The sequence below is a fragment of the Hevea brasiliensis genome, chromosome 4, assembly GCF_030052815.1.
Source record: "Hevea brasiliensis isolate MT/VB/25A 57/8 chromosome 4, ASM3005281v1, whole genome shotgun sequence".
NCBI lineage: Eukaryota > Viridiplantae > Streptophyta > Magnoliopsida > Malpighiales > Euphorbiaceae > Hevea > Hevea brasiliensis.
Genome location: NC_079496.1, coordinates 19,761,381 through 19,778,409, shown reverse-complemented (window position 1 = coordinate 19,778,409; position 17,029 = coordinate 19,761,381). Strand labels below are relative to the sequence as shown.

The following is a 17,029-nucleotide window of genomic DNA, read 5'->3' as shown; positions in this document are numbered from 1 at the left end:
AATTTATGAATTATATGTAATTATATATATATAAATTATTTAATTTAATTGATTAATAGCTATTATATTCAAATCAAAGTCAAAATCAGATCAAATAACTTAAAAATTAAGTCTAAATTAAAAAATAAATAAAAAATCAAAACCAATCAATTTGAATTTGATTTGATTTTTCATTTATTTAGATTCAATTTAATTTTTAAAACATATAATTTAATTTTTATAATTTGATTCGATTTAATTTATTTCAATTTCTTTTGAACCAAATGCTCAACCCTGCGAGCAACAAAAGAATGGAGATTTGTGAGGAAACGCCAACCTTGCTTAGCAAGGATAGCTCGATTAAAACTCTCAAAGTACTGTAAACCCATAAAAATAAATAAATAAAAAATTTTGGTAACTATTTTTAATTTATAAAATTAATAATTAATTGAATCAAATAAAATATAAAAATACGTGTTTTAAATTTTATTAAATATAAATATTCTTTTAAAATTTTCAATTTTTTAAACTATAAATATTGTAATTATATAAAATTCTAAAATGCTATATAATTAATTTGAAAATAAAAAAAGCATTTTATATATGATAATAAATATTAATAACAATTCTTTTGAAATAAAATTTGTAAATTTTTTTGGTGAAATTAATTTAAATTTGATTGATTAAAAAATGGACCAAATAAAATTAGTTAAATGATATATTAATATTTACGATTGGAATTAAAAAAAAAAAAGCATAACTCCAACATCCGCATGAGACGCACGTGATTCTAATACAAATGGTAAATTACTAAATTGGTTATCCCAGGGCCCAGAGTCGCGACAAAATCCAATTGAGAGAGAAGAGAGAGAGACAGAGAGAGAGAGAGAGAGCAGAGAGAATGGCGGGAAAAGAGCGTCCTTAGAGAGGGAAAACAAAACCATTCAATCTTTATATCCTTGTATTCCTATCCTCCACGCTATTACTATACTCTTGCATTCGATCTCACTAACAATCATGGCCCAGATAGAAACCCTAGGCATTCTCCAAGAGATCGAAGCTCTCGTCTCTGACAAACTTCAAGTGGTAACTTCTGATTCTCTTCGCTTTATTCTCTACGTCCTTTTTCTCAATTTTTTTTAATTTTAGTGTATTTTTCGACTGATCCATAAATTTGACTCTGTTAATTTGCTTTTTCTTAATATCTTACTTTTATTGGATTTCTGGCTGTTTATTGCGGCAATTCTGTATTTTTCTTTAAATTTATTGAATTTTTTCGCACTAATTTGCTGCTAAATTGGTGAATAGGCTCCTGGGTGTTAGGATACTGGTGTTGGTAAACCTAAGTCTTTTTTTTTTTTAAATATTTATTTACTCTTTTAGTTTCACTTATTTTTATTATTTTTTTAAACTATTAAGTTATTGGGTTTTTATGACAAGGGAAGAGGGGAAAAAGTTGATATCTATAGGAACTTGAATTTTGGATTGGAGGTTTTTTTTTTTTTTTTTTTTAAAGGAGTTTATTATGTGCAATATTGTGAATTTCTTGTACTTTTTAATTTTGTAAATTCCATAATTGAGTGCATTTTTCTGTAAAGAAATTACTTAGCTCTAATTGAACCGACTGATCCAAAGTTTGGATTACACCTCTTCTATATAGAAATATGGATGAAGTGGTGTGGTGACAGTTTTTCTGCTAAGCATCTCTCTCTATGGCTGACCATCAAATCTTGTAGAAATAAAGAACGCTACCTTGCTTTTTGTAAATTTATTAAAGAGACTGTTATTTATGGGTCACTTCCAAATTAGACTATGATACTTATTTTTAATGGTGTCAATGAAGTGCAAACTGAAATGCAGAGATTAGACTAATCAAATAATCCATTTCCATTGGATGGCTGAGCTAAAAGGAGAATGCAGACTAAGTCAGCTTTTTTTTAAAAATAATTTTATGTTATATGCTTTATGCAGCTTGATAGACCTTGTAAACATAGGTTTCTTTTTTTCTACAACTTATTAATCTCTTATTCTGAACTGTAATTTGCTACAAAAACCCACTTATACGATGCACTAGCGTTCATATCGCCGCTGCTTTTTTTGTGAATATTTGAAGTTTTGATCACTTTTTTGTGCATTTACATGCTAAAATTAGCATGCCAGAAATGAGGATGTTAAATTAGATGTGTAGAATACAAGGATGGATGGTATAAGGAATAAAGGCATTCATGGAAAGTTGGAAGTGGCACCTATGGAGCAAAAGTTGAGAGAAAGGAGGCTGAGATAGTTTTGAGATGTGTATCATAGACCAGAAAATGCAACAGTACAGAAGCTTGAACATGTTCATGTTATGGGAGACACGAAGTGGACAGCTATAGAATGATGTGGGGAGAAGTAGTGAAAAGCAGCTTTAGATTTGTCTGAGGATGTAGCTTTAAACTAAGCGGAATGGTGGAACCATATCCATATATCTGATTATAACTGGCTTTGCATTTAAGGCTCAGTGAAGTTGAGTTTTTGAATTTTTTTTTGATGAAAAATGATTATGCCTTTATGCAATTTGATTTGACTTTGCAATTCACATTGGTGAGAGATGCAAGTATTGAAAAAAGGAGATACTCTTTTGTCCTAGAATTTGTCATTATGGCCATTTTATAGCAGCTCTCTCTCTCTCTCTCTCTCTCTCTCTCTCACACACACACACACACACACACACTTCCTAATTCCAATAAATTATTTTGACGTAGACACACAAACTAACTAATTATGAATTGTTTTCAAAGTCAGAGAAGCTTTGAGCACTAATGAAGCTTCAATGTGTATCATCCATTAGATGAGCTCAATCACTAAACAAATTGATTCTCAAATATGTCATTTCACTTATCATTTAGTTCAACACGCATGGGCAAGTTTCATTGGACTTACTTCTATGTGGCATATCTTTACAACCTAAAACTTCTATTAAAAACTAAAATTATTTCCAGCAAACCTTGTATCCAAATTACATATTCACATTGGTTTTCAGGTTTCATACAAGTGGCTGAGTCGCAATTTTTTGGTGTCATCAAATGCTGCAAAGAGGTATATTTTTTTTCCTCTCATGATTATGCTGATAGTTGCTCTTTTCTTTCCTTCCATTTTCCCCATATTGTGTCCAAAAAATATTTGGTGTATATAGGTTGCTTCAAGAATTTGTGGAAAAACATACAAGTGGTCTGGAAGTAGTATATACTCTGTCTGGCTGGTTGCAGAACAATCCTCCAAGTTACCATATAAGGCTTGTTTCTGGGCCCAAACTTGAAGGTCTGATCTTTTATTAGAATATCATAGGATATGAACTGTGCAATATTGTTATCGATGTGTTATCAAAAGTTGTACTGGTGCAGAGGGGGAGAGAGAGAGAGAGAGAAAGAGAGAATTCTGAAATTGCACAGGGCACTGTTGATTTTTTTGCAATTGAGGGGTTTTTTTATTTTTTAATTTGTTTTTCTTTGCTGCTTTTCATTCATAAATCTATAAAGTTTTGGAGCACGCATTGCATCATGATGAAATCATTTGAGCTAACATTCTGTTATATTGAATCTCTTATTTTTCACCTAAACAAGCTTTAAAATCATGACTTCCTATTTCCTCAATTAGTCTATAGAAATTTTGCTGAAAATCATGCCAAAAATTTGCTGCCAAATTCTACATAGGAATCATAGAAGTATATCAACTGCACTAAAGGCAGTTACCAATGATACCAGTTGTTTTTTTTTTTTTGATATCATTAAATTTTGTAATTATTTGATTTTTTATTGACTCTATTGCATTACTGATATTGCTGATAGAATCCTGATGTATTGCATGCATGCAACATGAAGTAAGTTTTGGGTAAATTCTAAATTATCTTTTTATGGTGACTGGTTGTTTATCATTACTTTTGAATGCATATTTATTTTGTTATCAGAACAAGAATAAAGGAGTTCATTTCAAACTCTTCTAAATTTTTTGCAGATGCTAAACAAGAATATGACGGCAATTGCTCACTTCATGTCTATAGTGTGCAAGCTGCAATTCCAAATGATCCAGCTGCACTTTGGAACGATGAATTTGTGCAAGCAGAAGAGCTCTTCAAGCAGCCCTCTGCAGTTGATAATTGCTTGAGAGATAACAGGTATGATGCATCTGCATTTTGCAATATCTTCCAATTGCTGAAGTAAAGATGTTTGCTATTAGCATTTGACTTAATAGAAACTTCACTTTTAAAGGCTATAGAATTCATGAATATGATTATTCTTAGTTGAAGAAATTTGTACCATTGTCATGGTGACTTTGTTTAGCTGTCTTTAATTTATAAATGCTGATCAAATGAGAGCATGAAGTCATAATCAATCAAACTTTTGGAAACTGAGTCCACCAAGATAATTCTTATAAATACTTCATTTTAGCGGGAAAAAAAAATTGATGGGTTATGGTAACTTGTGTTTCTTAAGGAATAAGGACAAGGTGCCAATCATCTCTTTTTCTGTATTGCTTCTGTCATCCAGATTAGTTGTTTCTTCTTTGGGCCTTAAAGTTGGTCCTTGAAAGTATCTTGCAGGCATTCTGCATGTTTGCGTGAGTTTAAGAGAGAGAGAGAGAGAGAGAGAGAGAGAGAGAGAGAGAGAGAGGCTGTTAATTGTTCTCAAGTACAGTCTGTGTTATGAGTTCCCTTGTCGTTCTCTAGGTAGCAACAAGGTTATCCCACTCAAAATCAGGTTTCTCCATATGCCTCTGGCTTTTTTTTTTTTTTAATGGCGTGCACTTTGGAGAAAAGGGAAAAACAATGGACCACTTGCCAAACTTAAAAGTGAATTGCTAACTTTCAAGGGAGTAAAATAGTCTCTGATATGTGTCTTCTTGATGCGGGATTGCATTGCAGAACAAGGCCAATTGTTTTTTAGGCCTGTGGAAGTTGTGCACTTTGGGGAAGGGTTAGTGATGTACTGCGACCTTTACTCTGCATAATCTATTCAAGAGAAAGCATGTATTTTTTTCTGGTAAAATTGTTGCCTCTTCCAAGGCCATTTTGATGTGGGCGCCTAAATGATGGTGAAGTACATGTATTGGCATTGGGTAGGACACATTCTGATTGTGCATGTGCACTTGTATGAACTTATGTTCTGGTTCTGCAGTCATGCATTTATAAAAAAGTTGCATTTGTAGCATATGATTATTCTCGGTTGATGCTAGTTTTCTTTCATCAGGTTCTGTGGGATTCTTAATCCCTTTGTTAAGCGCAATGTTGATGGAACTCCCATTAACAATACAACTCTGCAGCCCAAAAGTGTGAGAATCCTAGGGCCATCCAAGAGTAATTCTGCACATGAAAACATTATAGTTCCACCTCCTCAGCAAGTTAAAGTTGATCAATCGGGCCCAAAGGTTGGACAACAATCTACCAATTTGGTGAAAGATATAAAAACTGAAAGTCATGGGACAGGAGTACATTATCAGGCCTCTAAGCCATCTCTAGATAGAGAAAAAGTCCCTCCGTTGCCTACTAATGAGAAGAAAGGTCAGAATGATAAAAGTTCCATTGGAAATGGAGGTTCATTGGCAAGTTTGTGGGGTCGTGCATCAGCAAAGTCAAAAGTCACATTGGCACCTGCAGTCAATAACAGTCTTATTTCAGATCCTGCTGGTTGGTTTGCATCTTGTTACTGTGTGAAGTTGAAAATTTCTTTTCATAACTATGATGCATCATTTTCTTATATGCATTGTACGAGTCAAATTTCTATTCTGTAATCTAGAATTTATTTGGCTGATATGTTCGTTCTAATTTTTGGGTTGGTTTATTAATGTTATTAGCCAGTGCAGAAGCTCAAATTTGTGCTTGTGAAGCAATAGAGGATCAGAGCAGTGATGATGAGGCTCAAAACGTCAATTTTAAGAGAGCCTCAAATGGTGAAGGAGGTAGAAAAAGGAGGGTAGTTCTTGATTACTCTGATGATGAGTATGAAGATGCTGTCAGCCTAGCATCACCAGATCTTCCAAAGGGGACAATCGTTAAGACCCTTCCTGTGAAACCCGTTGTCAATGACCAAACAGAAGGCAAACTGAAGGTCAAGGAAGAAAAATCTACCGACAGAGCATCTGATCAAGTTGTGAGGAAAAATTCTTCAGTTGCCCGCAAGAGTATGAACTCTAAGGACTCCTCTAAAGAGAATATCCAGAACTGTATTGATGGCGATGATGTTAAAGCAGATATAGTTGCTAATGCTGCTCCAAATTCACCCAAAAGGAGAAAAGTATTGAAGACCTGCATTGATGAGCGTGGTAGAGAAGGTACACCCATGCTTAACTGTTTTTCCCATTTTTTAGGAAGTCCTCAATGTAATGTATTACTTGGCTTGAATTTTTTTCTCTTTTATGGGTAAAATGTTGTTTCCCATTTATTGGATTCTTGGATTTTTGCTGGCTCCTTTTTTTTTTTAAATTTTCATAGTCAACTTTTTTGTCATCTGCATTATTACTCTAAATCATTAAATCCTTCTAATATAAGGGGGATGTATTGTTCTGCTATTTTTCTAGAATGAATGATTACTTGATGCTTACTAATTTACGCATCTTGAGAAATTTTCCGAGAACTTGCGTATCTGGAGAAACTAAACTGAAGTGCCTGGCTAAGACACCCTTTCTGTCAGTAAAACGTGTTATATAGATCCCAATTTCTTGTTCTTTTTCCGTTTTACATTTATTGTTTTCTTCTGTTTGCTGCAGTAACTGAGGTAGTATGGGAGGGGGAAGAGACAGAAACAAAGAAAGCTGACAATAGCGCAATGAAGAAAGCTGAAACTAATGCAATTACAGATAGTGTTGACAGGTTAGAAATGTTACAAGCAGCATAAAAAAGTATTGTGCAATTCGGGTCGAAACAGCCCTAGATTATTTTTCCCTCTGGCCAAGTCTGGCCTGGACTCACTATTTGGGTTTTTATTGTTATGTGGTTTGTACTTTCAATCGATATTTACGTGTCTGAAAAAAAATTTGGTTAGCGTCCAGTGACTGCACTGCTGACGTGTTGATAATAAATGCAGGGCAGCTGCAGTTAAGAAGTCTGCTTTAGGAAAGACAGCTCCATCCAAACCAGGAGGCAAAACAGGGAACAAAATGGGAGGAAGCAAGGACGCTAAACAAGGCAGTCTTCTATCATTCTTCAATAGGGTTTGAAAATGTATCATATAACTAACTCGCTCGCTTCCATTTTCATTGTGTTTCTTTACTCTGTTTTTGGTCTTAAGCTCCCTCTTTCCTCGTATAACTCCCTTCACTATCTCAAAATTACAAGCTTCAACAAACATAACTATTGAAGTTTTTCATAGAAAGAGAACAACTTTCTTTAGCAAAATCACAGAAACATAACTATTGAAGGATGAGTTCAATGAAGTAGCAAACCATAAAAGTAAAAAAAATGATAAATCATATATACAATTCACAAATTAATTTATAAAATGAATGAAGGACACCAATTCTACAAAAGCTCTGAACATTAGGGAATCCAAAAACTACTTAAAGCTGGAAATCAATAAATTATCTATTTATAGTTGGATACAGGATGAGTACGGTTCGGTAACCCAACCTTGTCTCAATATTATTGTCCTAAGCAGAAGGTTTGGGTTCATAACATTTATAAATAAAAAAGTTACGTTTGTTTAGTTTAACTGTTGAGTACAAGTAATAAATAATCATTATTATTGTTTTTTAGATAAAAGTTGATAATTTATTAATAAGAATAATAAAATGAGTATAGCATAATATTTTTTCTAAGAGAAAAATATAAATACAGATAATTAAAATATTCTATTCAGATTTAATAGAATAGCTTTTCCAATGGTAAATGATCCTTCTTGATTGTAATAGTATATTAGAAGAATAAAAATAAAGTTGTTTTTTACATGTTTGATCGATTAATCAACGAGTGAAAAAAACTGATTCTGAACTAAGAATCGAAAATTCATCAATAATTTTTTTTTAGTAGAGAACAGATTCTGAACCAAAAATTGAAAAATTCTCGAAACTTATACTAATCCTAAATTGAGCTAGGCCGACTAATACATTTGATTTTTAATTTTTTTTTTTTCTGGGGGTCTTCTTTTTTCATCCTTTGGGAAATTTTAAATTCTGGGTTTCCAGTGGCCTCTGTTGCCACCGCTTTCTCTACCTCCTCCATCACTACAACCCTACGCAACAAAACCCATGCACTGCATCCGTAACTAAATCTCAGACCTCAGCCGCCTGCCTTGGGAGTAGAAGGGTGGCTTGAGTTACAATCTTGAGAACCATTAAGAAAGTTGCAATTTTGGATGGCAAAATTGATTTGTCTGTATCATGGGAAGAAATAACTTAATTAAATTGAAAAAAAAAACGGAATTCGAATTAAAAGATAGGAAACCAGTAAACTAAAACATGCATGGAGCTAAGTAGAATAAAGCAAGAACACTCAAAATACAATAATAAAATTCTGTCAAATTGTAACTCTTTTAATATTTTCTAGTTTAACTTGTAACAAATAAAAAAAAAGGGGAAAAAGAAAATCTTTTTACAGTTTTAATGTTTATAAATTGAAACCAATAATAAAACAAGAAATATAAAATGATAAGTAGAAAAAAAAAATTCTTTGATAAGTTCAAAACGTTACAACAAACTTAATTTTCAAAGGTAAATGTCACATAATAAATCTTGTAATAAGTCAAATAATTTATCACAATCAAAATCGATAAGAATTGAAATCTAATAGTATAATGCTAAGTTCTATCAATTGTCTAGTGTTTGAATTCTTTGAATTGTGTAAAACATTACATATTGTCAAAATTTGTCTATATTGTTGCTGGCCACAATTCTTGAAGATCTTGGAAAATATATTTATTAGTCAAATATGTCGAATTGACTTTCAACCTATATAGAAACATAAAAGGCATAAAGAAAAAACTAAAATCTCCTCGTTAAATTTGCAGAGGTAAATGTATAATATGATATTATGGACTCATAAATTTTGAAGAATAAAAACCTAATTTTCATGCATTAAAAAGCTCATCACAAGACAACTCAATCCAAGTTCTAATAGTATGCTCCATTTGGACATAATTTTTTTAATTCCAAATAGACTTAATTTTTTTTGCTTTCATTAAGTCCATGCAATCATAATGAAAAAGTTTTTCATTTTCTTTCCAACTTATATACTTATGATAAATACGCTTTAATGTTATAAAATTGATAAAAATTCTGGACACCTTACAGGAACATCATCACTCCCCAGTCTCTCATTTCTGTGTTTACGCCTTCTCTTTCCATTTTATATGTCTAATTATTATAAGCTTTAACCAAATATGATCCAAAAATAAAACGGAACAAGTTTTTTGATTTTATGTTAAAATTTTTTATTTGACTAAACCTAAGGAATCATCCGATAATTTATCTTTTAGTTATAAGAATTTCAAAACAACCAAATACGCCCCATAAAATGCAACATATTCATCATGCTCAGGTGTGACAACATTCCATGTCTAGCTAAAAGTCCCCCAAGATTAAATCTGCACTTGATATTTAAGAACATGATAAATGTACCAGTACATCCCAATTAGTACAGTAATCAACTTCTGGCTTGGCAAGTTTTATAGAAAAAACTTAAAAGCCTTGTTTGGTTGAGAGTAAGTAAACTAAAGAAGTACAACTTCCTTTTGAGTGTAGAAAATAATCTTATTTAATTTATACTATCAAAAAAGCTAATCAAGAAGTTGGGTACTCTACTTCTCTTATGCATCGAAAATAACTCACCTAGGTAAGCTACACTTTCTTAATTAAGTGTAATGTAATTTACTAATTTATCCTTCAATTTGCTAATTTTTAATTATTTTATAAGTATTATCTTTTACAATTTAGAAGCAAACTACTTCCTAAAAAATTAATATGTATATCAAACACATTTTTATATTATATTTTTCAGGAAGTAAGTTCCCTAAAGCATACTTTTTGATAGTACACTTCCTAAGAAGTAGAGTATTTTGAACCAAATAAGGCTTTATAGATTTTTTTTTTTTCAATAAATCCAAACAATTGCTGTGCTCTTGTTTAGTTGACAACAGAACTTTACAGCAGAACAGATAAAGTCCAAGTGCAAATAAAATGACCAACCTTTATAAGAGGTATGATAGGAAATAATATACATGATTTACATTCAATCTGTGCACAATGCTGCTAATTGGTTTCCTGTTTTCAACTGTCCCGGATTAAGTTGGTTGGCTCGCTCAAAACATACTTGGGAAGTTCATATTTTGCACCTGCCAAGGCAACATGAACATGGTAAACAGAAAAAAAAAAAAATAATGATGATTGATGTAAACTACTTAGAACAGGAAAAATTCAATTATCAAGGCATTAAAATAACATGTGGAAAAAGTCAGCATTGAAAGTAATCATCCAGCACTCTAGAAATTTATCAGGAAGGTTAGGATTGAGTTAAAAAAAAGATGCCTAAGAATTTAACAAGGTTACTTACCTCTTTCATCATAGCATATTGTCAAATCAGCATTTTGAACAATTACACCAGCACTATCCACAATAGCTTGCGCAAGGGTTAGGTTAGCTTCAGCAGCAGCACGAAGAGCATCCCAAATCTCTGGCACAAAGAAAATTGGTATTTCTTTCGCAGAATTAAATATATAAAATATTTAAAGTATACCATATATACATTTGCATGGAGATTCTAAGGTGACTTTCTTAACAGGGTAAATACTACTTTGTCAATAACCACTATAGATGAATGGAATAAAAACACATCCTATAGCTAAGAGCACAAAGTGAAAACAAAGTATAATAAAAACAAAATAGCTGTAGAAAGTACTTTTCATTAAAAATGCTAAGGGTCTGTTTGGCCCCTCAGTCAGAGCTACCTTTAGAAAAACACTTTCTTAAATATATTGTTATCAGTTAGAGAATATTAAAAATTGATTAAAAAATAAATTTAATATGTTTTAATTATAAGAACGCTAAAATAATAAAATAGTTTTTTTTTTAACATTATCTAAAACAGTTATTTTTCTGAAAAGAACTTTTTGACATTAAAACTCCATGCCAAATAGGGCCTAAGATAGCAAATAGTACATTATTGGGACAAAGATTCAAGTTTGCTTCATCTTTGCTTTACAAATCTGTTTGTTAGACTAAATGGTGCGAAATGAACATATAGCTATTTTTCGAATCAATTTGAACAAATAATTAATTTCATTTCCAAAATAAATTTTACCAAAATGAATTCTATTTCTACAAAAAAAAAAATAAAAAAAGAAGGAAAAGAATTGTACTAATAATTCAACTACAAATGAATTGTGTTTGCATACCATTTATTAGGGCTTAAAATTTCAATAATTATATTTGGACAAGAGAGAATAGAGAAAAGCGAGAGATTGACAAGAAGTTCATTACAAATTCTATTAACTTTGATGGAATTTGTTGCGAGTAAAATGTGTTCCATATAAAATTAAAAATGTCAAATTGTAATTTGTATATGAATTCATTACTAGGTCCCAAACATAACAAGCATGAAACTATACGGAAATTCCATTTACCAAAAAAAAAAAAAAAATACTATTCCAAACTTGATAGTTATACAATTACAACTAAATGCAATAAAACTTTATGAAATTCTTTTGTTTCTAACATTATGATAGTTCCTATCAGTGCATCCTACCCTTGTACGTTTGGATTTTAACCATACAGCTTCTTGAACGTTCAGGTCTGATTAGTGTATAACTTTGATCCAAGTTCCAATCAAACCCCCAACAACACTTACAGCTAAAGCTAGAATAAATATATCACCTATTATCATAGCCATTGATTATTGTTGGCAACTTAATGAAATCTTATTCTTGTCAAATCTAATTGAATTTCCCATGAGTGTGAACAATAGTTTGCACATCACCATTTTTCTGGGAGCTCATTTCCAATATGTTAGTGTTGCTAGAAGCATTCAACTGCTATATTCTGAGCTTCAACATATACAACAATAACTGTTGTAGTCACTCAAATATCACTCCAAGAGCAGTGGTACTTGGGTACCACATAAAATTCAACAACAAATGCCTGTTTGACCTCTCCTCATGCATGATCAGTCCAAGACTAACAGGTACTTCAGTTTCACTGAATATCAATTTTCTTTCACCCTTACCTTCCCTTGTTTTAATATGATCTTAAATTGGTTTTCCCTCCCATTCTAATCTTAGAACAGCATCAAGAATACATATAATCAAACACACACTTGAAAATTGTTAACAATGGTTTGAATCATGACTATCGATATGGAAAAAGAAGGAAGCAATAAATGATCTACCAAATAATTATTGCAGGGAGCAAAACCTTAAAATCAAATGAATCTTCAGTCTATGCATTGTTGCAAAGAAAAATTTAAAATCTTTTGGCTATTAATTGAAGAACCAAAAGTGAAGTGTCAAGAACCAGTTATGCAATTGTGGTCATCTTTTCAAAAAGCAAACTTTGCATCCTAGAAGTCAAGGCATCAACATGATCTGTTCTCTTTCTCATTTCAGTACCCCTGCACCATGCAAATAATTTCAATGAGGAATTACACTTAAATTTTTAATTTTTTAGACTTTACTCTGGTGGTGCACCTACTATCATCACAACCAAATGATATTAGCCTATGGAAAGTTCATAATTTATGAAAGTAAGAAGGCACACACCAAGCATTATATCTCTTCCCAAAATCCCAAGGAGATACTAAAGTGAGAATGAACTTCAAAATCTTTCCATGCCTCCTGACTTCTTATTAGTCAAAAGAAAACTCCTCCTAATCAACCACATTCACTTCCTTGAATGTCTTTTCTGCTCTTCTTTTTCTATTGCATTTTTTTACTGATATTTTGGTCAGATTCTTACTAATTTTGTCTCAACATGAGATCTGGATTCTCAGTAATTTTGTCTCAACATGAGATCTTTCTAAATCTTTTCAGATTTTCTTTTCCTAATCTAATGAAATCAAATCACAGTAACTTCTCTACCGTTAAACCACAAAAATCGCACAAAACCAAACTCCAACACTAATCACTTACTTTAGCATTTCAATTACAAAATGTGCAAACCCCAAATCAACAAACTTACAAACCTAGACCATCACATCTACAAAATTTACAGCACTGTCCAGTGCCAAATCTTACTCTTTCAATTATATCAGAACATTTTCTTCTCCTTCTCATCTTCCTTTTTCCTCCTTTGACCCAATCCACAAATTCTTATGGACTATTTTCATTTTCAGCAGCATTACTGCCCAAATTGCCACTGGATTCACTAGCTATATTGAGTCACTGTCCACCAACAAAAAAGCTGCATGATGCTCTGCAGATTTAAGAAGGCATGAACCCTTCATTTGCTTTTAAAGGCTCAACTGCTCTTTAATCAGGGAAAACTTTATATTTTTGAAACTTGTCAACAGCATCTTGGTCATATGCACACACTTGAGTTGCATTTTATTAATGGCTTGACAATGGAGGATTTCACAGGATTCAAAATGTGAGGACATAAAAAGATCAGGGGCAAATAGTCTGCAGGAGGTAAAAGGCGGACTTTTCCTGATTTCCCTAATAGTTTCTGCTAGGCAACCCTTGATGGAGGCTCAAGTAAAATGATATACTTCCTAGCTTGTCACTGTTTAAAAGTTTATATTAACTAAGTTACGTTTTACAATACACATGCTCTTGGGATCACACACAATGTTTAAAGGTGTTACAAATGATACAGAGATGGTATATGAAGGAAAAAAGATCACAAACAGACTCTCAACCCAAATTTGAATTTTCAACATAGTAAAACATTTAAAATTATTTGTGATTCATTTTGTTTATTTGTCAAGTTCAATCGTATTGTTTGGTGAGGTTTTGGAATTACGAAACAATCAAATCAACATAACATGCTAGTATTTTCTGTGATCCTCCATTTAAAAGCCAGCTTGCCAACTATTTTTACACATGCATTCATATATATATAATTGTTTATGGAGTCTTGGTTTCCATTAGCATTTCAATATCAATAAAAATTTCATTTTAATTAGAACAAGAAAAGGGAAGTTCTCATATTCAGAAAAGGATTATCTGTCTTCCTCTTCTCATCCATAAAATATAATTAACTCATTATTATGATCCTATTATAACAATATGCTCTTGAGGTCCATAAGGCATTCTAGTAGAATTCTGTGATAACAAATTCCAAGGGAATACTACCTTTCCTTCCGCCATAGTGAGGAGCAGTATCCCAAAACTCATCACGCATCTGTAAAAGCTGAGACTTTGTTATAGGCTGAGGATGCTTCCAAGGTTTTGGCTTCTGAATCTTCTTCACAGCCCCTGAAACAACTCAAATTGTCAATTTGATAACTGATTCTTAGCTAACATTTTTTAGGTTTGGTTCAATCTTCAATGTCAAAACTACCAAGTTCTGTCAAAAATTACATTGAATTGCTGATTAAATTTGAGTGCTATAAGTTATTATATATTTCAAAAAACCTAAACGATGGTGAAACATCCCCCAGAACAAGGATGGAGTGGTGAACACGCGCACGTGGGAGAGGGGTGGGGGCGAAGAAGAAATCATCTTCCAGAAGTCAATGGAACAACAAAGTGAGGAGACTTGAGAATTGTAATTACAAACGCTACTTAAATCCTCACTACTATCATGTTGAGTCATTAAAAGCAACCAAATATTCAACAAAAAAAGAAAGGTAGCCTGAGTTGTTATTTATATGAATGGAGTGGAGGCATGAAGGCACAAATTACAGCTTGTAATGGTTCAAAGAAAGTACTATTTGATCTCCAATCTCTTGCATGAAAGTAGGCATATTGATCTGAAAACCAAATCACACTTCACCAGACCAGACATTGATAACACTTCAAGTGCGATCAATTCCTAAGATGATTCTTCTATTAATTAATTTGAAGCTGTTTCTCTTTGAGGAAATATGGATGAAACTTTCCAAAATTTTGATTTGTTTAATACCAACTAAACTTCAGTCAAAAGATTAGGTTCTTTAAAAAAACAAACCAAATTTTTTCGTTAATACATGCATCACAAACTTCAATTGTTCTTTGTTGAACTTTTACATCACGGGTATTTCCTAAATCAGAACAGAAATATTTCAGTTAAATTAAACCCTACTCTATAATTTCACAAGTCAGCCACTACAATCCAAAAACGCATAATTACAATCACTAAATTAAGCTAAATCAAAACTCCAAACAGCTTAAGAAATTATTAAGCACATTGCAATGACTAAAAAACAGAACAGAAGCAATAAAAATCTCCACAATGCAAATGACTTTCAAATCACTTGAAACTTACTTTACTTATCCCCCTTACAAAAAATCCCTTTTTTACAAAAAATCCGTTGGTTTTTCTTTTCCCTAGATTTATCGAAAACCAAACAGAAACTAAGTTCTGGAACACAGAGAGAATCAATAAAACCCAAAAAACAAAAGAGAGAAAAAGAAAGAAAAGCGTAAGCTCACCATCTCCTTCAGCCTGTGACGATCCAGCACAACCCATTCCCTCTTTTTTTTTTTTTCCTTCTAAATTTTCCTCCTTTTGAAATGCAAAAAACAGAAGCAAGTTCAATCAGAGAAAGGGATTTGTAGAGTGAAAAATCTGCATTGAAATGGAAAGGCAAGTCAAAATGAAGTTCTCTCACACTGCGTATAGAGAAAATGAAAGACGGTTTTATTTATTTATTTTTATTACTGAGTTATATATATATATGTATAATAAAAATAATAAATAGAAAAATAAAAGGATAAATAGAGTAAACAGGATGATTGGTGAATTATAACAAAATTTGAGGAGAGAGGCAGAGAGCGAGAGATGGTTAAGGGGTGGTTGGCTGTCATGTTCCTTTCTTGCTTATTGTTGAGGATTAGGAGACACGCCTGTTTCGCCGTAAAAAGTATTAAAATATTTATTACATCCCAATCAGCACGATATTTTTTTTTTATTAAAATTTATAAATAAAATAATGTATACATTTTTTTTCTTTTCAATTTTTTCTTTGTGTAAAAATGTCGTAGGGATTGGATTTGAAGGAAATCAAAAACATTTTTTTTTTCTTCATTAAATCTCATATAAACTAATGATATAAATTAAAAAAAATCAAATTAGTAAAGCTAATTTTTATAGAATGGTTTTTAATTATGAAAAGTTTCATGATAATTGTTAGAATCGATATTTTACATTTAAGATAATAGAACTATTAAAATGGTGACAATAAAAATTTTAAAAATTAATTTTTTAATTATTAAATTTAGTAAAAATAATTAAAATATTTTTATTTTTAATTTAAAAATAATTTAGTATTAAGACTTTATTTTATTAATACTTTAGTCTCTAAAATTTTATTTTATTAATAATTTAGTCTCTATATTTTTAAAATATGAATTTCATTAAATTACAAAATTTTAAATTTAAATTATTAAAATATAAATTAATTACTTTAATATCTTTAAAATTTTTAATTAATTATAAATCATTCATATATTTTACAAATTGATCCTTAAATATCATAATTTTTTAAAATAAACCATTATAATTTTGAAAAATTTTATTCGTGTGATTATTATTTTAATAATTTATAAATAATTATATATATTTATTAATTTATAATATTTTCATATATTATACTATATTATTATTATATATATATATATATAATATGAATATGGATGCAAATTGTTATTAAAATGAAATTTCAAGAAATAAATTATTTTCAGATTGAAAATAGAATTAAAAGCATTTTGATATTTTTATTAAATTTAATGAAAAATTAATGATAATTCTAATGATAGGAACTAACTTGTAAGTTTATTAAAATATCTAAATTGCTCAGTTTTAAAATTACAGGGACTAATTCGTAAGTTTAACCAAATTTCAATAACTAAATTGCTAATAAAATAAAATTTTAAAGACTAAATTATTTTTAAATTTCAGATAAAATGTATTTTAATTATTTTTATTGAAATTAACAGTAAATTAATTGAAA

The 17,029-nt window shown here is 31.0% G+C and overlaps 2 protein-coding genes across 2 annotated transcripts; one reads left to right on the top strand and one right to left on the bottom strand.

Annotated features, from left to right (window-relative positions):
• Window positions 1-835: 835 nt before the first annotated feature.
• Window positions 836-7,261, top strand: LOC110650011 (uncharacterized). The gene is made up of 8 exons (XM_021804787.2): window positions 836-1,065; window positions 3,002-3,057; window positions 3,155-3,279; window positions 3,973-4,132; window positions 5,205-5,641; window positions 5,809-6,285; window positions 6,721-6,823; window positions 7,038-7,261. Exons 1-8 carry the CDS (start codon window positions 997-999, stop codon window positions 7,168-7,170), a joined length of 1,560 nt encoding a protein of 519 aa, XP_021660479.2. The 5' UTR covers window positions 836-996; the 3' UTR covers window positions 7,171-7,261.
• Window positions 7,262-9,999: 2,738 nt separating this feature from the next.
• LOC110650010 (uncharacterized) lies at window positions 10,000-15,850 on the bottom strand. Its single transcript, XM_021804786.2, has 4 exons — window positions 15,510-15,850; window positions 14,229-14,351; window positions 10,496-10,615; window positions 10,000-10,277 (listed from the first exon to the last, which is right to left on the bottom strand). Exons 1-4 carry the CDS (start codon window positions 15,544-15,546, stop codon window positions 10,213-10,215), a joined length of 345 nt encoding a protein of 114 aa, XP_021660478.2. The 5' UTR covers window positions 15,547-15,850; the 3' UTR covers window positions 10,000-10,212.
• Between the last annotated feature and the right edge of the window lie 1,179 nt (window positions 15,851-17,029).